The sequence below is a fragment of the Rattus rattus genome, chromosome 1, assembly GCF_011064425.1.
Source record: "Rattus rattus isolate New Zealand chromosome 1, Rrattus_CSIRO_v1, whole genome shotgun sequence".
NCBI classification, from domain to species: domain Eukaryota; kingdom Metazoa; phylum Chordata; class Mammalia; order Rodentia; family Muridae; genus Rattus; species Rattus rattus.
Window position 1 is genome coordinate 206,123,751 of NC_046154.1, and position 26,521 is coordinate 206,150,271.

The following is a 26,521-nucleotide window of genomic DNA, read 5'->3' on the forward strand; positions in this document are numbered from 1 at the left end:
ATGCTTAACGTGTTCTACTACTGAGGTACAATCTGAGCTCTACATTTTCAAACGTTGTTTATGTCTACAAAACCTTGACAACGTTCAATATTCCTGTACTTACGCTGAAACCTTTCAGAACTTTGGAGACAGGCTGTCAATCATTTTACCTTTAAAAACGGTCCCGAGAGAACCTTATTCGTGAAGAAAGAGTTGCCACTGGCTTGCATGTAATAAAAAAACCGAGGGAGAAAGGAAAGAAAAAACTAGAAGAAACTCGACGATGGATGGAAACACGCAGTCCAGGAGGCCTCGCCCATTCTGATTTCCTATTGGGTAAGCGTTCCATCAATCTCACTTGTAAATAAACCGCGGACGGAAGCAGGTTGGGTAAAGGGCGGGCTCTTCCTGTCCTCACTGTCAGGGTTGCGGTTGTTAGGAGGTGTGGCTCCTGGGGGCGCGGGAGGGCGGAGCGCGCGAGGCCCCGCCTGCTCCACTGGGGTGTGGGGGCGGGTCTCGCAGCTGATTGGCTGCTGACCCTGCCTGTTCGGAGACAGTTGCTGAGGAGGGGCACGCGAGGAGGAGGCGGTGTGAGGCAACCATGGCGGGAGGAATCAAAGTGGCGGTGTGGTCGGCGGTTGGTCCGGGGCCCCGGTGCTGCGGGGCCGGGGGCGGCGGAGCCGCGTGGCTGCTCTTGTTCGTCGCCGGCTGCGTGGTCGGCTGCTCAGGTACCACTGGGGCAGCGGCTGCCCAGGGGCCGGGCGCGAGGGCGTTAAATTTGGAAAAGTGGGTTCATCCCGAGGGTGCGGTCCGTTACTCGGAGCATCGCGGGACGCTGAGGGAGACGCTCCAGGGGAGTGACGGTCCATACTAACGGGTCCGGGGCTGCGCTCTGGAGAGCCCAGGTCCGGCGGAGGCCTGAACCTTCCCAGGAAGGGAGGCCTGGACTCGGGGGAAAACCATTTCGGGACTGCGTGGTGCTGCTAGGGCACTTAAATTTCTGGGTTAAAACGGATTACTGGGTTTCACCCTGAAACATGACATGAGAAAGTAAACGCCCCACTCATTCAGTTTACTAAAAACACCTCACGAATAGATCTGTCTTGATACAGTGGAGTAGAGTTCATCTGAATGTTTTCCAAGACAGGGTTTTCTCTGTGTAGCCTTGGCTATTCTGGGGCTCACACTGTAGACCAGGCCGGCCTCGAATTAAGAGATCCGCCTGCCCCTGCCTCCTGAGTGCTGGGATTAAAGGAGTGTGCCACCACCGGCCTCTTGTTAAGACCCTTCTCCCAATGAGCTCTGGAGAACACACCGGGAATCATTCTAGTAGAGAGACCATCAGCTTTGAGCAGGACATCCTTCCTAAGTTTATTCATTCTTCCAAGCACATTCATGTTGTACCTCCTGCTGGACAAACAACTCCCGACTGGGTACAAAACTTACTTTGTGTTCCCGTCCAGGAAAAATAAAAAGTTTATAAGAAATATGTTTTTTCCCCCTTGTTAAATTAGTGGACAGGAAAATAAGTGATATTTGCAAACTTCCACTGGAGGGAGTAGCAACTCCAGAGAATAAAGACAGCCAGGGTTTAGATTCGAAGACATCCACAATCACACTGCCCCCTTCTGTTCTTGCCGGCCTGTCACTTGCTCTCACTGTGGCTTTAAGAAAGCCTAACACTCATAGATATATTGTTCAAAAGGGACTGAAAACTTCCTTTTGGGAAGAGAGTGTACGTTCAGGAAAGATTTCTTTTCCAGATCCAGGGCCTAGCATCCTGGAACAGGATTTGGAATTAATCCTATTACCTGAACAAACTTTTAAAATGGAGCCTTGGGTTGGGAAGAAATAAACTATTAAGCACAATCAGCAGTTTCTTTCTTTGAGATTTCTTTTACGGGCTACTGGGGATTGAAATGTAAAGCAAAAAGCCAGGCATAGTGGCACAGGACTCTACTCCCAGCACTTGGGAGACCAAGGGAGATGGATCTCTCTAGTTTGAGGACAGCCTGGTCTACATAGTGAGTTCCAGGGCAACTGGAGCTTCATGGTTCCAGAAACAAACAAATAATAAGTAAAAAAGCAACCTGAGGCACACTTTTCTGCTTCCCTCCCTCCTCTTATTGAGACAGGGTCTTGCCATGTTGTTCAGGCTGCTATGAAATTCACTGTGTAACTCTGGCCCACCTGTAACTCAAGAGCCTCCTGCCTCGTCCTCCAGACTGCTGGGACAAGCATCACCAAAGGTTCCAAAGTTCCTTTTAGGAGGAGAGGCTCAGGGTCTTCCTAATTTGAAGACGAGTCATCTCCAGGGACAAGTTAGAATGCTGACCTGGTTACATGTGTCAGCTGTGAAGAGCGATCTTGTAGCACTCTAAAAGCCAGGTTCTCAGGTAGTGGGATTTTATTCAAAGGTTGCTTACTTGTCACTGGAAGTTTTAGAAACATTAATTCTAAAAATAATGTGTGTTTTAGACTATTTAGCAATTATTAATAGTTAAGTATAACTAATTAAGTATTAATAGTTAAGTAGGTGAGCTGGTGAGATGAGTCAGTGGTTAAGAGCACACTGAGTCTCTTTCAGAGGTCCTGAGTTCAATTCCCAGCAACCATGTGGTGGCTCACAATCATCTGTAATGGGATCTGATGCCCTCTTCTGGTGTGTCTGAAGACAGTGACAGTGTACTCATATATAATAAGTAAATAAGTCTTTAGGAAAAAAGTAGGCAAAACCCTTGCAGTTTGTGTGTGTGTGTGTGTGTGTACATTTAGGAGGGGTTATGTGCACATGTGTGCAAATAAAGGCCAAAGATTGATATCTGATGTCTGTTTCAGTCCCTATCTACCCTATTTTTGAGACAGGCTCCTCTAGTGGACCTAGAACTTAAGAGATTTGACTAGATTGCTGGCCAGCAGTCTCCTTGACTCCTGTCTCTTCCCCCAGGGTTGGGGTTGTAGGTCAGCGACACTCTGCCTCAGTTTTATGTGAGTGCTAGGCTTCTGAACTCAGGCCCTTTTGTTTGCAAAGCAGATACTTGACATACTAGAGGCATCGTTCCAGCCCCAACTTTAAATTTCGAGAGTGTGTGTGTCATTTGTTCATGGCTTACTGTATTATTTAATTTATTGAGCTGCTGGGCTTTTTTTTTTTTTTTTTTTTTTTTTTTTCCGGGCTGGGGACCAACCCAGGGGCCTTGCGCTTGCTAGGGCAAGCGCTCTACCACTGAGCTAAATCCCAACCCTGGCGAGCTGCTGGGCTTTTATAGCCCATGTTAGCCCTTTGTATCGGAGAATGTCTTAATTCTTGATCCTCTTGTCTGTACCTCCCATGTGCTGGGATTATAAGCATTTACATCCATATGCCACCATCTAGGACTTGACACACATGAGCTCCACCAAGCTACATCCACAGCACTATAATTGTTATGAGGGTGTTTATATAATTTTGAAATAAAATTTTGAGCTTATTTTCCCCCCTTTAATTTTTTATTGGCTTTATTTTGTGTGTGTTTTGCCTGTGTATAGGTACTTGTGCCACATGCGTGCTTTGGTGTCAGATCCCTGGAACCGGAGTTACAGGTGGACAGATGGTGCTGGGAATGAACCTGATTCTTTTAGCAAGAGCTGCAAGTGCTCTTAACCACTGAGCCATGTCTCTAGCCCCTGCTCCCTTTTATATTTTATATGTGGTCATTTGGTTTCATTATTTGGATTTATACTTAAGAGATTTCCAGGCCAGTGAGATGGTTCTGTGGGTAAAGAAGACTTGCCACGGGGTTGGGGATTTAGCTCAGCCGGTGGTAGAGCGCTTGCCTAGGAAGCGCAAGGCCCTGGGTTGGTCCCAACTCCAAAAAAAAAAAAAAAAAAAAAAAAAAAAAAAAAAAAGACTTGCCACACAAATCTGATGACCTGAGTTGGATCCATGAAACTATAATTGGAGATTGGCTCCCCAGAGTTGCCAGGGTGGGCAGACAGACACATGAACACATAACACACATACATACATACACATATATGTACACATATGTACATATATACACACATATATAATAAAGTAAATAAGACAAAGAGATCTGTAAGAATTGATTTTTTTATTTTGTAGGATAAGTTTTAAATATATTTTTTATTTTACTAATTATTATTATTAGCTGAGCTGAGAATTGAACTTAGGGCCTCAAACACTCAGTGTAATCTTTAAGTTTAGAGGCTTCTTGAGTAACTGGATTGCTCTTGACAGAAATGAGTTGAGGGTATTTAAGAGTTAGAAGGGCTGGGGTTGGGGTCCTGGGTTCGGTCCCCAGCTCCGGAAAAATAAATAAATAAATAAAAAAGAGTTAGAAGGGCCTGGAGAGTGTGGGTCTGAGCATGCATTGCTCCTGGAGAGGACCTGAGTTTTGATTCCCAGCACCCACATCAGGTGGCTCACAGACACACAGTCCACCTCCTCTGAAGGCTAGAGTATCCACACACTGATGGACAGACACATAGATACACAATCAAAAGCAAATCTTTCCACAGATCACCCTCCCTAGGCTGAACCAGCAGTGTGTTTGGCATCAGTGCATTGCCAGCCATGTGGCTGGCCAAGGTGCTGATTTCAGTTGGAGGTTACTACCTGAAAAAGTTTGAAATTCTTTTCCATGAATGGTATAGAATTAAGGAAAAGAAAACTAGGTTGGTTGCTTTGTTTTTTGTTTTTTTGAGACCTTTTTTTTTTTTTGTCTCATTCTGGCTGCCCTAGAACTAGCTTTGTAGACCAGGCTGCCCTCGAATTTAAAGATCTGCCTGCCTCTGCCTCCACCTCCTTAGTGCTAAGATTAAAGGCACGTGCCAACACTGCCTGACTCAGAAAACTAGACTTTAAATAATGTTAATAGTGGAGCTATTTCTTTAAAAACGTATATTTTAAAAAATTAATTTTGAACTTCCACTTTATTGGGAGTAAGAATACAGCTTTTCAGTGGTTCCCGCCGCTGCTTCCTGAGTGAATGTCAGTTACCATGCCATCCATCCTCAGTGAATCACACAGTGTTTTCAAGTTTCGCATAAACTTAATTCCATCTGTTTTTATCTTGTAAGGTAGGATTTGCTGTATAACTCAAGCTGGTTTCACATTCATTGTGCAAGCCTTGGGACTTACTTTGATGATTTTTCTTAGTTTCTCAAGAACTAGGATGACAACCATGCACCACCTTGCTCAACATAATGGTGTGTGTGTGTGTGTGTGTGTGTGTGTGTGTGTGTGTGTGTGTGTGTGTGTGTGTGTGTGGGTGTCCTTAGAGGATGGTGGATCCCCTGGGGCTGGGTTAAAAGTAACTGAGCTGCTCCACATGGATGCTAGGAATTGAACTCAAATCCTCTGGAGGAGCAGTGAGCAGTCTTAACCACTGTCATCTCTTTAGCTGCTCAACAGGAATTCAAAAAAAAAGATTCTTTTTTTCTTTTAGAAGGAATCTTTTAGAGGAAATTCTGATTGCTGTAGGGTTGAACCCTGCAGTGAGAAACAGGCACCCTAATCTGACCTAACGCTGTTTTTATTAGCCCACAGGGTTAGGTCTCACTGTGGCATTCACTCCAGTGAGAGGAGTTGTTCGTTCTCCTCTTCCACCTGCCCCTGCTCTTTGCACTGTGTGTGGACCTTAGCCTCTCCATTTTGATGGCATATGTAAGACCTGCTTTTTTAAAATTGAGATTTACTGTGCAAATGCTATTTGGTGGATTTTAGTATTTTCACAGTACTGGGCCAGTATTGTGACTGCTAGTCTTCTGTTCCTGCCTTCTCTCCATCCCGTCCCTGGCACTCGCTCCATCCATTTCTTGTCATGGCATTCACTCCTTCCAGACATTGTATGTAAATTGATCTGTCATTTTCTTCTTGTGGCCTTTTTTCTTTTGTGTGGCTTCTTTCACACAATGTAACATTTTTAAGGTTCATCCATTTTTATAGCAGGTGTCAATATTTCATTTTTTTAATTTAAAAACTTTTATTATATTTTATTCGTATGAATATTCTGTTACTGTGTATTGTGCACCCTGTGCATGCCAAGTGCCTGTAGATGCCAGAAGAGGGTCTTTGATTCCCTGGGACTGGAGTTAGATGATACTTAGAGAATTGAACCTGGGTCCTCTAACAGCAGCCAATGCTTGTAACTGCTGAGCCATCTCTCCCGCTCTACTGCTGCTGTTCCTTTCGAGCTGCGTAGTCCATTGTGGGAATGTAGCACATTTTGTTTACCTGCTCATTAGTTGAGCAGCACTGGGTCTTTTCATTCTTTGGTGGTTATGCAGGAAACTGTATGACAGGTTTTTATACACATTCATGTGCATATTTTTGTGTGAACACATTCTCAATTGTCTGGAACCGTACAAGGAACTATTAAACTATAATATTTTCCAGAAAACAGTTCTATCATTTTACGTACCTGCCAACAGTGCATGGAATGGGTGGGGGTGGTTCCTAATTTCTCCATATTCCCAACCAACATTTGTTACTGAGTTTCTTTCTTTTTCTTTTTCTTTTTTTAAAGATTTATGTATTTATTTTATGTGAGTACACTGTTGCTCTTTTCAGACACACCAGAAGAGGGCATCAGATCCCATTACAGATGGTTGTGAGCCACCATGTGGTTGCTGGAATTAAACTCAGGACCTCTGGAAGAGCAGTCAGTGCTTTTTGATCGCTGAGCCATCTCTCCAGTCCCATTACTGAATTTCTTAAAAAGAATCTAAAATTTATTTATATTGTGTATGTGTTGTGTGTATACACCAAAGATGTATGGAGAGGACAGTTTGCGGTTGGCTTTCATCTTCCATCACATGGGTCCTGAAGATCAAGTGCAGCTCGTCCCATACTCTTGTCTGCTGACCCACCTCTGGCCCTAAGCTTTTTTATTTATTTTTTAGACAGGGACTCACTCTGCAGTCCTGGCTAGCCTGAAACTGACTGTGTAGTACAGTCTAGCCTCCAACTCACAGGGATCTACTTTCTCCCTTCTGTGTGCTGTGATTAACTGCGTCAGCCACTATGCCCAGCTGCAAGCATTTGTTTGACAGTAGCCATTCTAGTAGGTGTGAAGTAGTATTTTATTTGTGGCTTTGATTTCTATTTCTTTAGTGATTTGAGCCCCCCATTGTCATGAACATTTATTTATGTTTGTATTTTTCTTTTTTTTTTTTTAAAGATTTATTCATTTATTATATATAAGTACACTGTAACTGTCTTCAGACACACCAGAAGAGGGCATCGGATCTCTTTACAGATGGTTGTGAGCCACCATGTGGTTGCTGGGAATTGAACTCAGGACCTCTGGAAGAGCAGTCGGTGCTCTTAACCACTGAGCCATCTCTCCAGCCCATGTTTGTATTTTCTTTGGAGAAATATTTATTCACATCTTTTGTTTGTTTGAAAGAACTGGGTTAGGCCTGGGTATGGTGGCATATAATTTTAATCCATGGGACACAGAGGCAGGAGATTCTGGGATTCAAGGTCATCTTCAGCTGTATAGGCAGTTTGAGGCCAGTGTGATGAGACTGGATCGAAGGGGGGTGAGGAGAAGGAAGAATTATTGTTGTCATAGTTGTGTACCTGTACCAGCCACTGGAAAACATTTCCTCCTGTCTCCTGAGGTAGTCTTTTTATGTTCTTTGTGTTATTTGCATTATTGGTCTCTCTGTAAGTTTTATGTATGTGTGGGCACAAATACATGTGTGGGCACATGTATGTGTGTGAGTCTGTGGAGAATAGAGGGCAACCTCAAGTGTCATCCTTAGGAACATTGTCCCTCTCCTTGAGTCAGGGTCTCTCATTGGCCTGAACTCATCAGCTAGGCTAAAGTGACTGGCTAGGGAGCCTCTTCCTAAGTACCAAAGGGTACTTCCTGTTGTCTCTCTCCCCTGAGCTGAGATTATGATGCACAACACTAATATTTTTCCATGGGTTCTAGGATCTAATTCAGATCCGTGAGCTTGCAAGGCAAGAAGTGCTTGCTTTACTGACTCAGCCTTGTCTCCCATGCCATCTCCTTCCTTTCCTCTGTTCTGACGCTGGTAGCAATGGTTTCACATTTCCTGAAGTCTGCTTTAGGGATTTCTTCTTGACTTCTGTATATTTTAGGATCCAACCTAAGAAACCATTGTCTAACCCAAGGCCATGGAGAGTTATACCCATGTGTTTTATATTTTGCTCAGACTTATGCTTACGGTTAAATATAAATTTATAAAGTTAGTCTTAGTCTGATGATGGGGATGTCTCTCAGTGATAGAGTGCTTGCCTGGCATGTACAAAGAAAGCCCTGAGTTGGATCCTTACCACAAAAACCAACCAACCAAACAATACCAAACAGCAACAACAAAAAGGTCTTAGTTTCACTTTAAAATCATTTTAGCTGGCAAGGTGGCTCAGTGGTTCGAGTGCTTGCTCATCCAGTCTCACAACCTGAATTGAATACCTGAGACTCATGTGGTGGAAGAAAAGAACGGACTCCTGGAAGTTGTCCTCAGGCCTCCACAGTCATACTGTGCAGGCTCCCCACCAAAGTAAATTAAAAGTAAGATGGGCATTGATGCTTTCAGGTTTGGTTTGGTTTTGGTTTTTTTGAGATAGGGTTTCTCTGTGTAGCCTTGGCTGACCTGAAACTCACTCTGTAGACCAGACTGGCCTCAAGCTTACAGAAATGGGCCTGCTTCTCCCTCGTGAGTGCTGGGATTAAAGGTGTGTACCACTGTGCCCAGCTCAGTAATGTTTTTTGTGTGGATAACTTTGACTTGGATTTAGTTGAGGATGTTTTTCCTTTCTATTTTTTTGGGGAGGGAAGGGGGAGGAGACAGGATTTCTTTGTGTAACAGCCCTGGCTGTCCTGGGACTCGAACTCAATCTGTAGATCAGGCTAGCTCAGACAGATCTGCCTGTCTTTGCCTCCCAATTGTTGAGATTAAAGGTGTGTGCCACCACGCCTGCCCGAGGACTAAGGATTTCTTATTTAAATCTATCTCCCTTACACTAAAAACCACACTGATAATTAAATTTGTGCTTACTATTATTCAGAAGTTCTGCATGGGGTTTTGAAGATGGCTTAGACGGTAAGGGTGCCTGCTGTCAAGTCTGATGGTCAGAGGTAGACAACGGAAGGAGAGTCAAGGTGCCTCTGATCTGCACATGTGCACACCCACACCTCACTCGTCCCAACAAAAAATAGATGTAAAAATCTCTGCCTAATATAGAAATTCAATGAAGAAATAGAAGTTTTGGGTTTAATCTCTCTCTTTTTTTTTTAAGGATTTATTTATTTAACGTATATGACACTGTCACTATCTTCGGACAACCAGAAGAGAGGATCAGATCTTATTACAGATGGCTATGAGCCACCATGTGGTTGCTGGGAATTGAACTCAGGACCTCTGGAAGAGCAGTCAGTGCTCTTAACCACTGAGCCATTTCTCCAGCCCCGGGTTTAATCTCTTAATACCACAAAGAAAAACATTATTCAAATGTTTGTGTCAAAGAAAGTAGGTTGGGTGGGAAGATATAGGGAGTGATTTCTTGTAAAACCTTTTTTTTTTTTTAAAGATTTATTTATTTATTTATTTATTTATTTTTTTGTTCTTTTTTTCCGGAGCTAGGGACCGAACCCAGGGCCTTGCGCTTCCTAGGCAAGCGCTCTACCACTGAGCTAAATCCCCAACCCCAAGATTTATTTATTTTATGTATTTGAGTACACTGTTGCTGTCTTCAAACACACCAGAAGGGGGCATCAGATCTCATTACAGATGGTTGTGAGCCACCATGTGGTTGCTGAGGTTTGAACTCAGAACCTCTGGAAGAGCAGTCAGTGCTCTTAACCACTGAGCCATTTCACCAGCCCCTAAGAAGTAGCTTTTACTACTTATTTTGTGTTAATGTAATGTTAACTATTTGTAATAGTTAAATAATTAAAGGTTGAGACTGTAACCCAGTGACAAAGTGTATGTTTAGCATGTTTGATATCCTGTAGTCCTAAGCAAGCACACATGTGAGCAAGTGTGTGCACACATGCAAATTAGAGATAAAACTGCCACCTTCTCTCATTTCAGTTTTTCTGTTTGTTTTGTTTTTTGTTTGGTTCATATTTTTAAGCATAAGTTTAGCAAAGTAGTCAGTTTAATTCTTTTAATAAAATGAGTTCTACTTATGACTTGTTCTGTTCTGTTATACTTAATTCTTGTTTCCCTTTTTGCCTAAAGCTGGAATTGATGTAAATGTGGTCATGCTTCAGGAATCCCAAGTTGATATGAATTCCAGTCAACAGTTCTGTTATAAAAATGTGCTTATCCCAAAGTGGCATGATATATGGACGCGGATACAGGTAATTAGAAGCCCCACCCCGGGCACCTCAGCTCCCTTTACCAGCTTAGAGTACTATGATCCTGAGGTAAACGTTCTTCCTTCTTGCTTGTGTTTGCTTCCTCCCCTGTGGAGTCTGCACACTCATGCCTCTTCTGAAATGTCTTGTCCTACTTTGGCTGGAATCTGGGGTGCCTGTCTGAACTCTTGTCCTGCGGTTCCCATTCTATTCTGATTGTGTGAGAGAAGTTTCCTCTGGGTAGAATGACTTTGGGCTCTTTTATTTCATAACACAGTTCAGTTGCCCAGCAAGCACGAGACTCTGGCTGTGACAGTGATTGAACAGAATAAGCCTTTGAAGATGGTGCTGTAAATACAGACACTGATGAGGGTGTGTGCTGTTCACACTAACAACACGGGAGCTGGGCTTCTAGGGTTTTGTAAAGTCTTTTATTTTCTGATACAAAATACTGTATCTGGGGCACATGATAACTAACATTTATCCATAATCAGTGTTGCGACAGTGCGTTGAACTCTCAGCCTGTCATTATGGGAAACATCTCCAGTTTTCTGGGGCTGTTTATGACTGGCAATTTTCTTAATATTCTTGATCCTTTGTATGGTCTCAGAAATAGCTGTATTGATAACTATTTCTGCTCGGGGGCTTCCCCTCCCTCTCTTTCTGGCTTATTAGTAGATTCGGACCATGGTAACAAGAAATTGTAGCAGCTGCCTCTATCAGAGCAGCATCATTTACCAAATTATGTTTCTGGTACTGCATCTGTACATTGCTGCTAAGCTTTGTGTGAAGTAGCACATTGCTCATTAGGTGTTAAAGGAATTTCTAAATTATGTTTATGAAAATTCCCTCCTTTTCATCCCAATGTCTCTTATGTTACAGGTTCGGGTAAATAGCTCCAAATTGGTCCGTGTTACCCAGGTGGACAGTGAGGAGAGACTGAAGGAGCTGGAACAGTTTAGTGTCTGGAACTCTCTCTCTTCTTTTTTAAAAGAGAAACTGAATGATACCTATGTTAATGTGGGTCTGTACAGCACAAAAACCTGCCTCAAAGTTGAGATTATAGAGAAGGACACCAAATACAGTGTCATTGTGACACGGAGTAAGTCTCACCTCTGTTTTTCTGTGGATTCTGTAGTGAGAGGGGACAGCTTTGAAGGGTATAATAAATAGACACAGTCTGTTGGGACAGTTCCCTTTTGTTTGTGATTATAATCTTGACTGTATCATGACCTTTAACAGCTTATGGAGACTGCACTCTACATAAGAGCCTTTAGGCCTAGTCTTAAAGCGTCTCCTTTAGTAACCAGGCAGGTCCTGAGTTGATATGGCGAGTACCTGGAGTCAATCTGAAAGTCCTACTCATGCTTTCTGGAGACTTCTTGACAAAGGCAGTTGTACTACTCTATGCAGGCAGGAAAGCTAAACAGTATAAAATTCATAACTCATAAAATAGTGCTTGTAGAATCATAAAGATTAAGGCCACCATAAGGCTTAGTTACTGGATCTGGGGAAGTTTTTTCTCCTCTGAGGGCATCTGAGAAAGTTTATAGGAGGTGGATTCCATCAAATCCTTACTCAGTTTCCCCTCAGGGCTCATGCTCGTAGGTCTTGCTACAGAAAGAGTATGTACACTCTTCCAGTAAGTTGTGCCACACTGGTTCTGTGGTTACGGAAGGTCGGCCTGTCTTTGGGTGTTCCTTCTTTATCTAATAATCCTGCTACCTCCTGTCCGTTTCTAGGCCTGCCTTGCACTCAGATTTTGAATGCGAAAGCCCTGGGATCCTGAGTGGGTTATGTTCAGCAGGTAGACTTTTTCAGTACAGTGCTATATAGTGAAGCAAAGTAGGAGGTATGGTTGAGCTAGTAAAAGGCTAGGTAGAGGACACAAGGCCCATCTCTCAGATTCCCTGCTTGTAAGTGACATAAGGCTTTGAAACGAGTGGCAGGGACCCTTTGGAGCAACAGTATGAAGTGATGATGGCGTAGTATGTTGTTCTGTTCAGCTCTCTTTTAAAGATCCTTAGTAGAGGAAGCCAAAGTAGGGATAAGATCTCCAGGGAAGTATAGATTAGACAGAAACCTAACTATGCTTTTTTCTGTGGAAGGGAACCAGGGTTTGTATGGTATATCTGCACTGCCGTGTAGTTGAGCTATTTGCTTTACTTTAGTTGACCAGTAATAACAGTGTCACTTTTTATAATACCTTAACGATTCTCCTATCAAGCAAATGTTTTATGTGTTTCAGGATTTGACCCCAAGCTCTTCCTTGTTTTCCTCCTTGGACTGACACTGTTTTTTTGTGGAGACTTGTTGAGCAGGTAGGTGTGGACTGGACAAACTCTTCTGACAGGAATTATGAGTGTTGCTATTCCCTCACTCAGGGTCCATGTGGCTTACATGTCGCCTTCTTGGGTATTTCTAAGATCTTTGTTTATTTTGGCAATATAAATACTTGCCATTTATTTTGTTTGTTTGTTTGTTTGAGACAGGCTCTCACTATACTGTATATAGGCCAGGCTAGCTACAAACTCCATCTGCCTCTCAAGTGATGGCATTAAAGGTGTGTGTCATCATATCCAGCTATTTTTTTAAATGTATGTTCATCTGTGTGTTTCGGTCCATGTTCATGTGCTGCCTGCAGAGGCCAGAAGAGGACATTGGATCCCCTGGGCTGGGAGTTATAGGCTATTGTGAATTGTCCAACATGGGTGCTTGGGATAGAACTCAGGTCCTCTGGAAGGGCAACAAGCACTCAAAACAGCTCAGCCATCTCTCTGACTCTGCCTGGGTATTTTTAAAATAGAATGGTTTTTCCCCTCTGATTTGAATATGATTGTTGGTTAATGCACTTTCTCATTAGATAGCTCCACCATTGTGTTAACGAGTTACCGAGGATTATTCAGGTGAATATCAAGTTAGAAGTAATATCATTGTAGAGATTTATGAAATGGAATTGCTGCCAAACTGCACTTGATGAGTTTCATGCTGTTCAGAAGGAGTCTGACAAGGAGTCAAACATCAATTCTTGGCCATTTCCTCCTTCTAGAGGTTTGCTAGCAATGATCTGTAAAACTGACATGCACTGACATAAAGACCACTCCTGAGAGGAGACACTGACACTGCTGTGGCAGTCAAGAACCTGAGACTAGTGAGGTCATAGGTCCTATGGGGAAACCTACTTCAACTCTGCTAAAAAAACATAGCAGTAAAATGACTCCTAATGAGAGTCAACAACAACAACCACCAACACCCCCCACCCCAACACACACGAGTCCGTTTTGTATTGGCCAGCTATTCCTGGGCATGAGCCTGCCCTGGAGTGTGGTTCATTTGTCCAACAGAGAAGCACATGGTAGTTCACACAGAGACTTCAGAGCACTCATTCCTGGTTGGCTGTCTGTATCTAGGCTCTCCCTCCCCTCCTGCAAGGCTCAGGGATCTGTGTAGAGAAGGAGGTAAGAGCCACAGGTGGTGGATGGCTTTGAGCTACTCCAAGGGCAATGATACACGTGTGGACTGGAGACTGTAGCAGTATAACATCCCGAGCAAGTCCAAACCAGTCAAAATCCCAGCATCGAGATAGGGAAGACACTGCCCTAACCAAGAAGCTGTTTGCAGTTGATGCCTGCTGGGGAAGGGAAATCCATTTTCTCCAGTTGAGAGTCACTGCATCATCCCAGCACATTCCAGGGTGCACTCATACCCAGCAGTAGCTGGCCGACATAAAATTGTCTCTGGGGGATTTTTATTATTGTTTGTTGTTTTTTTTGGGGGTTGGGGGCAGTGTGCATGCACACGCAGAGGTACTTTTTGTTTTGGTATTTTTTGTATTAAAAAATTTTTAGGGCTGGAGAAATGGCTTAGCAGTTAAGAGCACTGGTTGCTCTTCTGGAGGTCCTGAGTTCAATTCCCAGCAACCACATGGTGGCTCCCAACCATCTATAATGAGATCTGATGCCCTTTTCTGGTGTGTCTGAAGATGGCTTCAGGGTGTTTATATAGAATAAATAAGTAAATCTTTAAAAAATTTTTTAAAAATACACAAATATTGGGTAAAGGTAAAAATGAAATTAAGGCCATGAGTGGAAGGTGAGCAGCTGGACTGTGAGGTCAAGCTTGGTTGGACTTGAGAAGTTCTTATCTATTTGGGGCTCCTGAGAGAGGCTCACAGTCAGGGAAAAGTGCTAAAGGCTGGAATGGGACTAGGATCTGTCTGTCTGTCCTGGGAATCAGTCCCATTCACTTTTTAGTCTCTACTTGGACTTGCTGCTATCACTTCTCTCCCCAGACAAGCTGTGTTTCTTCTTTAAAGTGTTTTTATTAGCATATATTAATTATATGTAGGGATAGATTACATTATTGATATGCTCATGCATTTACATAATTAATTTTTATCATATTTACCCTAGTACCCAACTTGTGCATGTATGTGGGTGTGCGTGCATTCGTGCGTGTGTACGTGCATGATATGTATTGAGTTTCCTTAGGGTTTTTTCACAAGCACAGGTGAAGATTTATTTACAGCTGCAGCTGCACTACTGAAAACCATGTGTCCCATCTCCCAGTAACTGTTCAAGTTGTTGGTGGGGTGTGGTGCATGGTGGCTTATAAGAGACAGGGTAATCTCTGAAGTTTGAGACCATCCAGGTGTATGTGAACCGAAGTATAAAAAATAAGTGCAACATGTATGCCATGCCTGGCTTGGGTTCACACCATGCTTCCCATGTATGCCATGCCTGGCTTGGGTTCACACCATGCTTCCCATGTATGCCATGCCTGGCTTGGGTTCACACCATGCTTCCATGTATGCCATACCTGGCTTGGGTTCACACCATGCTTCCTTTCTCCTTTCAGTTCTTCATTCTTTGAGCCCCTTCTTCCATGGTATTCTCTGAGCCTTGGAGGGGATGATACATATACCCCATTCAGAAGACATTCAAAAGTCATTTATTCTTGGTACTTTGACCAGCTGTGGATCTCTGCAGTTGTCACTGCACAAGAATCCCAGAGAAGGTGATTTGATGGTACATTGTATCCATTTAGCAAAAGAGCAGCATAGCTCTCCTACTTAGGTCCAGAAACTCCCAGCCATGGGCTTTTGACAGTCTTTTTTTTTTTTTTTTTTTTTTTTTTTTTTTTTGGGGCGGGGGACCGAACCCCGGGCCTTGCAATTCCTAGGCAAGCGCTCTACCACTGAGCTAAATCCCCAACCTGGCTTTTGACAGTCTTACAGCTGCAGATTTGAATTCAGATTTGAATGGGCATCAGATCCAGCCCTAAAGTGGCTGTCTACTCCTAAAACAGCCTTTAGTGCACTACCACAGTGTGCTTGGCTGTGGCCGGTCAGTGTTCCTGCACACGGGGTCCATGGCCGAGTGAGCGAGATGTGCTAAGAGCTCTCATTTGGTATCCTGCAGAACCCATTCTGGCTCTGGGAAGGCTGCCCAGCAAAAAGGAAGTCCAGTCCAGTTTCAACTTGATTTTTCTGTGCCCCGTGTCTATAGCATACAGTGGATTTGCACAGAGGGATATAGGAGTGAAATTTAAGAGGACCCCATTAACACTAACCTTCATAATCTATCAACTGTGATATCGGTCTACATTTCTATATTACCAGGCAGCATCTCCTCTAATCTTGAAATTTTAGCTAGGGCACTTGTGATTTCACCAGTGTGTTGTGTAGCCTATGGCATTACATGGTCAAGTAAAATATTTTCTCTGCAGGAGTCAAATTTTCTACTATTCCACTGGGATGAGCGTGGGAATCGTGGCTTCTCTCTTAATCGTCATTTTTATGATCTCTAAATTGATGCCCAAGGTAAGTAGTCAGTTCCCTCCTAAGTGTTTGGGATGACCTTGCATAGCTGGAGGGTTGAATTGTCTTCTGGGGGAGTCTTGGAGCCCTGGACATTTGCCTTGATGGCTGATGAGTCAGGGACCATCCTGTCCTTGGATTCGGAAAAGCACTTGCATGGTGGACCTGAGGCCTGATCACGTACAAACGATGGAGTCACCGCTCAGTGGGAACTGAGCCACTTCCTGTTCCTAATGCAGCGCCAGGCTTTTCATTGTTTAGTGTCTCATTATCCTGGCGTTCTTGCAGACTGTACCTTTTTAGGTATAAAACACATCTTTTTAAAAGATAAGTTTTTATGCATTTTGAGTAGGTTGAGTTGTAAGAAAAAATTGTCCCATTTGCTTCTTATATAAAAGCCTGGTAACTTTTGCTTTCATTTCACTTTGTCTAGAGAAGTCCCATTTACGTCATCCTGGTAGGAGGCTGGTCCTTTTCTCTGTACCTCATTCAGCTAGTTTTTAAGAATTTGCAAGAGATATGGAGGTGTTATTGGCATTATCTTCTAAGTAAGTATTGCTGGCGTACCTTTCCTTTGTGTGTGTTTATAGGTTGTTTGGTTAATTTGATTGTGAGAAGATGCTGCCTTCTAACAAGGAGTCAGTAGCTAAGAGCATTTGATTAACTTGTAGAAATTATCATTTTCTAGTTTTTTTCTTTCTCTCTCTCTCTCTCTTTTTTTTTTTTTTTTTTTTTTTTTTTTTTTTTTTTTTTTTGAGAACTCCTCTATGTAGGGTTTCTCTGCATAGAGCTAGCTGTCCTGGAACTCTGTAGACCAGGCTGGCCTCAAACTCACAGCAATCCACCTGTCTCGGCCTCCAGAGTGCTGGGACTAAAGGCAAGTGCCACCACTGGCCGATTTTCTACTTATTCCTAATAGCACTGCCATCCTAACTTGAGCTGAACTCACTGTTGATAAGGTCAAAATGTGAATTTGCTGCTGTTTATTTTGTATAAGCAAAATTTAAAAACCTTTAAATTGGCTTTATTAATATTAATTTTTTTCTTTTCTTTTCTTTTTTTTCCCGGAGCTGAGGACCGAACCCAGGGCCTTGTGCTTGCTAGGCAAGCGCTCTACCACTGAGCTAAATCCCCAACCCCTATTAATATTAATTTGAATATGCTTGAGAACTTTAAGAAGTAAAAGTGCACGGTGGCTCACAACCATCTGTAAAGAGATCTGATGCCCTCTTCTGGGTGTGTCTGAAGACAGCTACAATGTAGTCATATACATAAACTAATGAAATAAATATTTAAAAAAAAAAAAAAAAAAAAAGGGGGTGGGGGATTGAGCCCAGGGGTAGAGCACTTGCCTAGCAAGCTCAAGGCCTTGGGTTCGGTCCCCAGCTCCGGAAAAAAAAGAAGAAAAAAAAGGGTCTTAAGAAGTAAAAGTGCAGGGCTGGAGAGATGGCTCAGCAGTTAAGAGCACTGACTGCTCTTCCAGAGGTTCTGAGTTCAATTCCCAGCAACCACATGGTGGCTCACAACCATCTGTAATGAGATCTGATGCCCTCTTCTGGTGTGTCTGTAGACAGCTACAGTGTACTCATATAAATAAATAATTAATAAAAAAATAATAAAAGGAAGTAAAAGTGCAGTGAGTCTTGTATACAGTAAAAATCCTTTGGTCACACGGATAAACCTTTTTCTCTTGATAGGAATTTTATTATTTGAGGACATTAATATATATATATTTCTATTTGGGGATTAAAATAGACGATTTTACAAATGTTCAACATGTAGACTTTTAGAAAGATTTAGTTTTGACAGGCAGTGGTGGTGCATACTGTTAATTCCAGCACTTGGGAGACAAGGACAGGTGAATCTGAGAGTTTGAGGCCAGCCTGATCTACAGAGAGAGTTCAAGGATAGCCATGGCTACGCAAAGAAACACTGTCTTAAAAAATGAAAAATGCCAACCACCCACTACCACCTACAACAAGGATTTAGTTTAATTATATGTGTGGGGGGTGTGCACTTGAGTGCTGGTGCCTGTAGAGTCATCCACTGGAGCTGGAGTTACAGGTAGTCATGAGCTGCCTAGTGCATGCTGGGAACCGAACATGGGTCCTCTCAAGAGCATTGAGCACTCTTAACCTATGAGCCATCTCTTCCACCACTTTGTTATTTAGTAAATAAATTTGTGACAAAAAGGATAAGAGTGATACATGTATGTACGTGAAGAACAGTGAGTGATACATGTATGTATGTGAAGAACAGTGAGTGATACATGTATGTATGTGAAGAACAGTGAGTGATACATGTAGGTACATGAAGAACAGTGAGTGATACATATATGTATATGAAGAACAGTGAGTGATACATGTATGTATGTGAAAAACAGTGAGTGATACATGTATGTACATGAACAGTGAGTGATACATGTAGGTATGTGAAGAACAATGAGTAATATATGTATGTATGTGAAGAATTGTGAGGAAAATGTATCTTCTGACAGTTCTAAACAGGTGACTGATAAGGGCAGATGCATCGAATTTCCTGGTTTAGTGATGTATCGAGTGAACTTAACCACTGCTCTCCACCCAGTGGTTGAAAAGCACTGTCTTGTGATGCCTCTTCTCCTAGGCTACATCCTCACAGTTGGATTCATGAGTTTTGCAGTGTGCTATAAGTATGGGCCTCTGGAGAATGAACGCAGCATCAACCTACTGACCTGGACGCTGCAGCTGCTGGGCCTGGGTTTCATGTATTCCGGCATTCAGATCCCGCACGTTGCCTTTGCTCTCATCGTCATTGCACTGTGTACTAAGAACCTGGAGTACCCTATCTACTGGCTGTACAGCACCTACAGGTGACTAGCAGGCAGGGTGACTGTTGACATGGGAGGTGTGGGTGTACTTTGCAGCGAGCGGATGTCGAGCTTTTCCTTGGGAACCTCTAAGTGGGACGTCATCATGCTTCCACCCTCGTCCCTTTCTCTGTTGAGACATTACTTTTTTTTTTATAAAATAAAAGCATCCAGTAAAGTGTCATGTGTTGCTGTTGCCACTAGGTGGTGCAAATTATATTGGTGTTTTGTTTATCCGTAGGCCTCAGGTTCAGGTTTCAGATCATATCATACTGACTGTCAGGCTGCTCTAAAAACCTCAATCTTATTTAAGATGTAATCCATAGTATGTTATTCTTGCAAAAGTAAATATGGAATGGTTCTGGATTCTGGAATGATTAGAGGTTATTACATTGCAGATAATTAAAATGGTACCTTCAGTTTGGGGAGCTGTGGTCATGAACTACAACATTATAACATCATTTTGTTGCTTTTCCACTTATTGGAAAATAAATTGTCATTTATTTGAAAATAAGTGAGTTTGAGTACTCTGGCTTTTCACTCATGTTTGGCATGATAGGAGTGCACTCTAATGAAAGATGTGTGGAAGAAAGGCGGGGTGATGGCTGTCACTGCTGAGTCTGTCTATGTGCTTGTCTCCTGAGACAAGTGGACGGAAGGATAGTGTGGATACTGATTAATGACTCATGGTGTTATTTTGGTGAGCACAGAAGGATGTGTAAGGCATCAGAAAAGCCTGTCCCCCCTCGCCTCCTGACAGAAGAAGAGTATCGGATACAAGGAGAGGTGGAGACCCAAAAGGCTTTACAGGAACTCCGAGAATTCTGTAACAGTCCGGAGTGCTCTGCCTGGAAGACAATATCTCGAATTCAGTCTCCAAAAAGGTAAACTCTGATAAGCCAAGTATTTATGGGTAGTTAATGAACTTGAGTCTGACAGATCATACTTCTAGATAACCGTGTTATATTTTGCCCTTTGATTATTGCTCACCCAGGAGTAGTCAAGAGAAAGTAGTAGTCTGTTTCCTGTTTCCCCAAGGTAACTACCTCATTGTTCTGATTATAGCATTAACTTGTGAAGACTTGAGTACCACATCTAAATGTGGCCTTTGTAAGTTTGACATGAATGTCTAAGTCCCCACTTCCTTTGGTTGGGAGTAGTTGTACCAAAGAGTATGTGAAGTTTCAATTTGGAATCATAATAGCATCAAGTTTATAGGGCCATAAGTGCAAAGAGCTGTAATGCTCAATCTTATCAGGAATATGTCGACTCAAGGAACCTTAGTACTTCGTAACTACAAAGGACAGTGTAGTGAGTGTCAGCAGGATGAGAGTTGACTTGTGATTCCAGCCTTGTCTCCTGCCTGTTTCTTGCTTCCATCTAGGTATCTGCCAAAGCAAGGGCAGGGATTTGTTAACTTAGTATACTCTGAGCTACAGGCATGCTGAGCCTTTCAGTCTGTACTTACTTGCAAGCCACTCAGGAAAGAGGGACATGCACTTCCTAATAAACATCCCTCTCTTTTGCAGATTCGCCGACTTTGTAGAAGGTTCTTTTCACCTTACGCCAAATGAAGTTTCTGTTCATGAGCAGGAGTATGGACTAGGGAGCATCCTTGCCCAGGATGAGGAGCTGTCCTCAGAGGAGGAGGGCTCAGAGGACCTTCCTCTGACACAGAACAGTTTCCTGACTTAAATGGCAGTCATTTGTTTTCATGTAGACTGGCACGATGCCTTGATGACCCATGTTGAAAGCGCTGTGCGATTCTCCCAGGCTTTGATGACAGCCTGGAGCAGGTGCAGGAGGTCTCGTACTGAAATGAAGGGGCTTCGTGGGTTGCCCTCTGGCAGTACTTTTGGTGTGTACCTCAGGATGGTCCTCTTCGAGGAGAGATTGACAGAGGCAGTGAGGGCTGTGACCACTTGCTTCTGACAATTGAGCGCTTGACCCACTTTGCTGTTCTTGAAGTAATTGTTTGCCCACAGCCAGCAGGACATCCTAGCTCCTGTTTGAAAGTTTACTGAATTCTGGCAACTCTGTCACTGTGACAAACCCTTAGAAATGAGTATTAAGTGCAGTAATGCATTCAAATGGAGGCTGCATCTTTTAAAGAGAATCTATGAGTGAGAGCCATTTTTTTTTACTTCTGTCTGCTTTTATTTCAGTGGATCCTTATAATAATCCTTGATTTAAATATTGAAGAAGAAATAGATTATTACCTATCTTGTTTTTTAAACAAATGTATTTTTTTAAGTGCAACAAATTCATGTTCCAGAACCAATAAGTGCTCCAGAGTACAAACCCTACTGATCCCAGATATTTATTGGTATGGGTACTCCGTGGAAACCCCTGGAGCTGCTGCTGCTGGTGAGCTTGAACTCTCACGAGTCTGATTTTAGTTTGCTTGCATTTAGGAGAACGTCTGCTGCCCTTCTGTAGGTTCGGTTTCCTAAGCTTTTTATTTAACACTGGCATTTTTCTCTTGCCGTTTCTCACCACTGACTTTTCCCACTCAGGAACTCCCTTTCCTGTGGAGTGTGCACAGTTGAGAATCTGTCTCATTTTCCGATTTGCCTCCACCTCCTTTCTAACGTATCTCCTGCTGTGTACCTCAGGCTGGTCGAGGTTCCCTCTGCATCCAGCAGTTCTGTTTTGACTTTCCTTCCCTGTCAGGAGCTGCTATGTACCTGAGGCTGGTCCTTTCACCTTAGCTTTTAGCTGCTGGAATTTTAAGCCTGTGCTGCTGTACCAAGTTTCTTTTTTTTCTTCTTTTTTGGTTTTCGAGACACAGTTTCTCTGCAGTTGCTCTATAGACCAGACAGGCCTGGAACTTACAGAGATCCACCTGCCTCCGCCTCCCAAGTGTGCTACCACCGGCTGGCATGTCAAACTTCTAGTCTTGTTTCTTACATATAAATACTCCTTTACCTTGGTTCCTTATTTGTACTCCTCTTCCCCCCAGTCAGATCACAGATTTTCTGAGTTGCTACACAATCAGGAAACTGTCCCAGGTCTGGGGATGTAGCTCAGTGGTAGAGTGCTTACTGGTTCAGCATGCAAGGCCCTGATTGGATCACTCCCACCACAACAACAAAATGAGCCTTTTCTCCTTGTCCTTGTCTCTCTTTTATGTATCCATTCTACCCATTCAGCCTTCCTTCCCACCAGCATGCTCCCAGGTCTTGGAATTTGTAAGTCCTGAGCAGCCATCTACTGAGTGTCTTTCCATACAGTTTTAGTTTTGTAGCTGGCAGAGAGCAGACCTTCAGGTGTGCTTCCTGCCTCTGCTGCCCATTCAGCTGTTAGATCTGACACATTCCTGAGTGTACTACACTTATAGGTCCATTTCGGTAGAGATGCTGCCCCTTCAGCATGAGTGATGTCAGCTTCAGAACCTCTTGCCTTTGCAGAACCCTTAGAAGCTAGCAGGATTGTTTATGAGGGACAGACCCTCAAGTTTCTGCCGTTTGCTTGGTTCTTTCATTGTGATCTTCACCATACACTGGAGGAAGTGTGTAATGTTTGTAATTCCTTCAGCCAGGGAGGTCGGTGCTCACTCAGGAATACAGCATCAGACTCATTGTCTTAGGATCATCAAGGAGGAAGATGGTATTTTCAGGAAGCTCTTAGGGCTTCTTCAGATCCGCTTTCAACATGTAATTTTGGAAGACCCTGGGCTCTACTGCTAGCATCCAAAATGTCAGCTGAGACACCTCTCCAGGTGGCCAGTTAGTTATTTCAACCAATGTTCCCCATAGCCTTAAATTGTCCTAAAGTGACAACTACCTCACTTGGTAGAAGGTGACAGGAGAAATGAAAAGGAGCATATCTGAGCAGACGCTGTGGTTAGAGCTGAGGGTACGAGAAACTTTGTGATGGAGCCTTTTTGTCTCTGTGAATTATGAACGTGGTAAAAATTTGTCCCCTTTCAAAGAACTTAAAGCTCCTGAAGGGGCGGGAATGAACTTCAGAGGCAGTGAGTGCTTGTCCCGCAGGTACAGGCTGTGGTTCAGTTTCTGGCATCCCAAAAACAGAGCCCACCACTAACGAGAGCCTCCAGAATACACTGTTTTGGAGGCTTCTCTACAGAAATTTATACCTAGTGTATTTTAGTGTAAACTCAGTTGTACACCTGGTGTAGGTCTTGGCAGACCTTAGTGCCTCCCCCCTCACTCCTTATGGATGGTAGCTTGCTAAGGCTTTGGACTTCTATTAATTTTAATGAGAAGTCACTGTAAGTGACTTTGATCTTCTGTGGGTTGACTCCCTGTGAAATACAGATTTCTTTTCAAGGCCATTTTTAATTTAACTGTATTTGAATTTGGGGCCAGCAAACCAAGCTCATTTTCTTACCCCTGCTTGGTAGTTGAAGAACAGAGTGCTGTGAGAGCTGCTCTCAGACAGTGAAGGACAGATGGCGCCTACTCTGTATGCTGTGTATCCTTGCCCCGCCCGCCCGCCCCTTCTGCTGTGCTGGGTATAGAGCCCAGCCTCTGCCTGTCCAGACACTGCCTGAGTGAGCTCAGTCTCATCCCTCAGAATGATCTGATCAAGGACTGAAGGGAGAACTGGAGTGAGCTGGAGCCATGTGTGCTGCCATGTCAGCAATCAGCAACCCAGAAATTGGTTCCAGGACTCAGGATCTTGATGGTATTGGAAATCTATTGCTTCTAATGGGTCTGACCTAACTGAATTCATAGAACATGACTCCCATTAATGGGAACACAAGAGGCAGCCGGCATAAAACTTTACAGTTTTCCTTTCCTCATGAGAACATAGTGATCAAAGCCAGGAAAAGTTTAGCGACTTTGATAACTTGGTTACCTTGAAATAAGAAAGAACTTAGTTCCCCACCCACATTCTTGTTCTGTCAGCAGTGGTGGCTTTGCCTGGGATGGCTCTTTAGGTCCCACTGTTCCATTTTGCCGTATTATCTCCCAGTCAAGGGCATAGCCCTCAGCTCATCATTTATGTTCTCTTTAGCCTACCCTACTTGTCATGGGTGATTCAGGTTTGGTGAATGAAAGGACACACATAGGCCAGAGAATCCCCCTAGGCCTTGATACCCATGAAGGGTTTGGGAATGGGTTACGTAATTGTTCTCAACCTTTTTGTTCCAGAAAGAAACGTGTGCTGAAATGGATACCAGAGTTAAAATGGTCCTTAGCTGTGCCCACAACTCTTCTGAACTGAGTGGTACAAGTCGAAGTATGCACACAGAAAATTATTTCTTCTAGTATTCCTTTGAACTCGGGTTCAAGATGATTGCCTGTATTTGAATGCTGAGAGTTTGTCTGAACACAGGATAGGACAGGGGCAGGTTTGCTGAGCTCTTACCTTAGGTAGACACTGAAACTAAGGGATAAGCGCACAAAGTAGCCATTGCACTTTAAAGTATGTCCAAACCTTTTTGCTTGTATTCTTGTAGCAGACATTATTTCTTTGGGGGAACTTAAGCAGTTGTGGTAACCCAGTGGCATCTTTGTGACTTGATTACGGATTCTGTTGCTGTTGGAGACCAGATGGTAACTACCTTGAAAAGGAGGTTTGGAAGTCAGACATGGTAGTTAGTGTTTGGCTGAACGTGGAAGGCTGAGATGAGGGAATCACTTGAGTTGGACATTAGCAACGATGGGGACCCCATTTAAAAATAGGAAGGAAAAGAAACAAGAAGAGAGTGGAGTGCCTTACATGGCAGGACCTGGAACCCACTGGGAATAAGCAAAGCATGTGGATACCCTCTAACCCCAGCAGGGAAAGAAGTGGTCATATAGACTCAGATGCAGGGCTTTGGGCCACATGTGTCTTCCCTGTGTCATTTTTCTTTGACACCCTCTTATCACTCCCCACCCCCACCCCCACCCCCACCCCAGGCAGGTATTGTTTAGACAGGACACCCCTCTAGCCCAGGGGCCTGGAATAATTCAGTATGTTTATTATCCAGTCTTGCCTACAACTCTTGGTAGCCCTGCCTCCTGAGTGCTGGGATTACAGGCTTGAGCACCAAGCCCAGCTTCCTCCACACTCTTGGTGTTACCTTGAAAATGGTGAATTCATTTGCTTTGCACTTGTAGGCAGCATGAGCCTCACGGTCATGACAGATGGTCCCTGACATGAACCTTGAAGCCTGCTACAACCTGCTGTGGCCATAGTTTCCATGTCTACAGAACTATTTCTGAAATAACAGGGCTAAGAAACTACTAGACAAGTGGTAGCTTGTGGGTAATGCCTTAGTGCTATTTAGATAAAATATTTGTCATTTATACTTAATACATGTTAAGGAATGTTTAGGAAGAACAACGTTTTCAGGGATGGCTGTTTGCTGTGAGTCTTCCACATTTATGTAAGAAAAACTGGTGCCAGGGGTTGGGGATTTAGCTCAGTGGTAGAGCTTGCCTAGTGCGCAAAGGCCCTGGGTTGGGTCCCCAGCTCGAAAAAAAAAAAAAAAAAAAAAAAAAAAAAAAAAGAAAACTGGTGCCATGTTTTTTATTTCTATTGTGACTTGTAAATAATCCCGACTTTAATAAAGTATTTTAATATCTTTCTCTCTCTCTGTCTCTCCTCTCTCTCTCTCTCTCTCTCTCTCTCTCTCTGTGTGTGTGTGTGTGTGTGTGTGTGTGTGTGTGTGTGTGTGTACATGCGTAAGTGTATTCATGGTGTGGACAACTTGCGTGAGTCTGTTCTCACCATATGGATTCTATGGATCAAACTCAGGTCATCAGGCTTGGCAACAAATGTTCTTACCCACTGAGTAACTCCCTGTCCCAAATATATTTTGGTTTAGTATTCTGGAGCCTGGGATGTTGAGAGTCATGTAGCCCAGGTTGGCTTGGTCTTATTTTCCTATCCCAGCTCTGGTTCTGGGATCACAGGCATGAATCACCACACCCAGCATATTGAAGAATAACATCTTTTTTAAGTTGCTGTGTCTGGGAGGCTTGTTGAGTGAATTGGTGGGATCAGGTGGCTGCCCTCAACTATTGGAAGTCAGTACCAAAGAACAGGAATTGTCTGTCTTTCTGTCTTCTGCTTCAGAGTGTAAGTTACATAAACAATGAAGTTCCTATGTTTAAGTGTATAGGTGCTGGGCTGGGTTTTGGCAGAATCACTTCCAATAAACCCACCACCACTGCCACCTTGTCATGATGAGTCATGCCTGCATCTCATCAAGTTGTTTTTTATGTCCATTGTAAGCATCCATTGAGTTAAGGTGTGGGGATCATATTCAGGGACTCTGTGCTAACAGCATGCTACCAACTGAGCCATACCTCCTATCCCTGAAGTAGGTCCAAGACAAAGGAAGGTGATTTTAGGTCACCTAGTAGAGGAGTAAACCAGAAGCTGGATTTCCACCTTAGTTTGGAAAGTAGTTCACAGTGCTGTACCTGCCTGTAGCGCCCCAGTGTGGCTGGCTTTGAAATCCTAGGGGACTAGGATGTGTGTTTGATACATTGTAAACCCAGATCTACCCACTTTTTAGGTTTTTTGGCAGGTCATCTAGTTTTTGTTTTGTAGGATGAGGGGCAGAGTTTTACT

The 26,521-nt window shown here is 43.4% G+C and overlaps 1 protein-coding gene across 4 annotated transcripts; it reads left to right on the forward strand.

Moving 5' to 3' along the window:
- The first annotated feature begins 552 nt into the window (after positions 1-552).
- Nemp1 (nuclear envelope integral membrane protein 1) lies at positions 553-25,341 on the forward strand. Of its 4 annotated transcripts, XR_004389143.1 has the most exons (10): positions 553-707; positions 10,201-10,322; positions 11,202-11,421; positions 12,568-12,640; positions 16,047-16,140; positions 16,571-16,685; positions 18,763-18,988; positions 19,696-19,869; positions 20,515-21,352; positions 24,106-25,341. XR_004389143.1 is itself a non-coding variant. In XM_032914091.1 (9 exons), exons 1-9 carry the CDS (start codon positions 581-583, stop codon positions 20,678-20,680), a joined length of 1,317 nt encoding a protein of 438 aa, XP_032769982.1. In that variant the 5' UTR covers positions 553-580; the 3' UTR covers positions 20,681-23,442. The 4 variants fall into 4 exon arrangements, 3 of the variants coding, with proteins under 3 accessions (XP_032769982.1, XP_032769995.1, XP_032770001.1); XM_032914091.1 differs by lacking the exon at positions 24,106-25,341 and having other exon boundaries at positions 20,515-23,442; XM_032914104.1 differs by lacking the exons at positions 553-707; positions 24,106-25,341 and adding an exon at positions 5,495-5,647 and having other exon boundaries at positions 20,515-23,442.
- The last annotated feature ends 1,180 nt before the right edge of the window (positions 25,342-26,521 follow it).

Bases quoted from the DNA above. Each gene is read 5' to 3' on its own strand.
- Nemp1 (XM_032914091.1), top strand. From the start codon at position 581: ATGGCGGGAGGAATCAAAGTGGCGGTGTGGTCGGCGGTTGGTCCGGGG. The intron at 708-10,200 runs GTACCACTGGGG...TTTTGCCTAAAG, and splicing joins CTGCGTGGTCGGCTGCTCAG to CTGGAATTGATGTAAATGTG. The intron at 10,323-11,201 runs GTAATTAGAAGC...CTTATGTTACAG, and splicing joins ATATATGGACGCGGATACAG to GTTCGGGTAAATAGCTCCAA.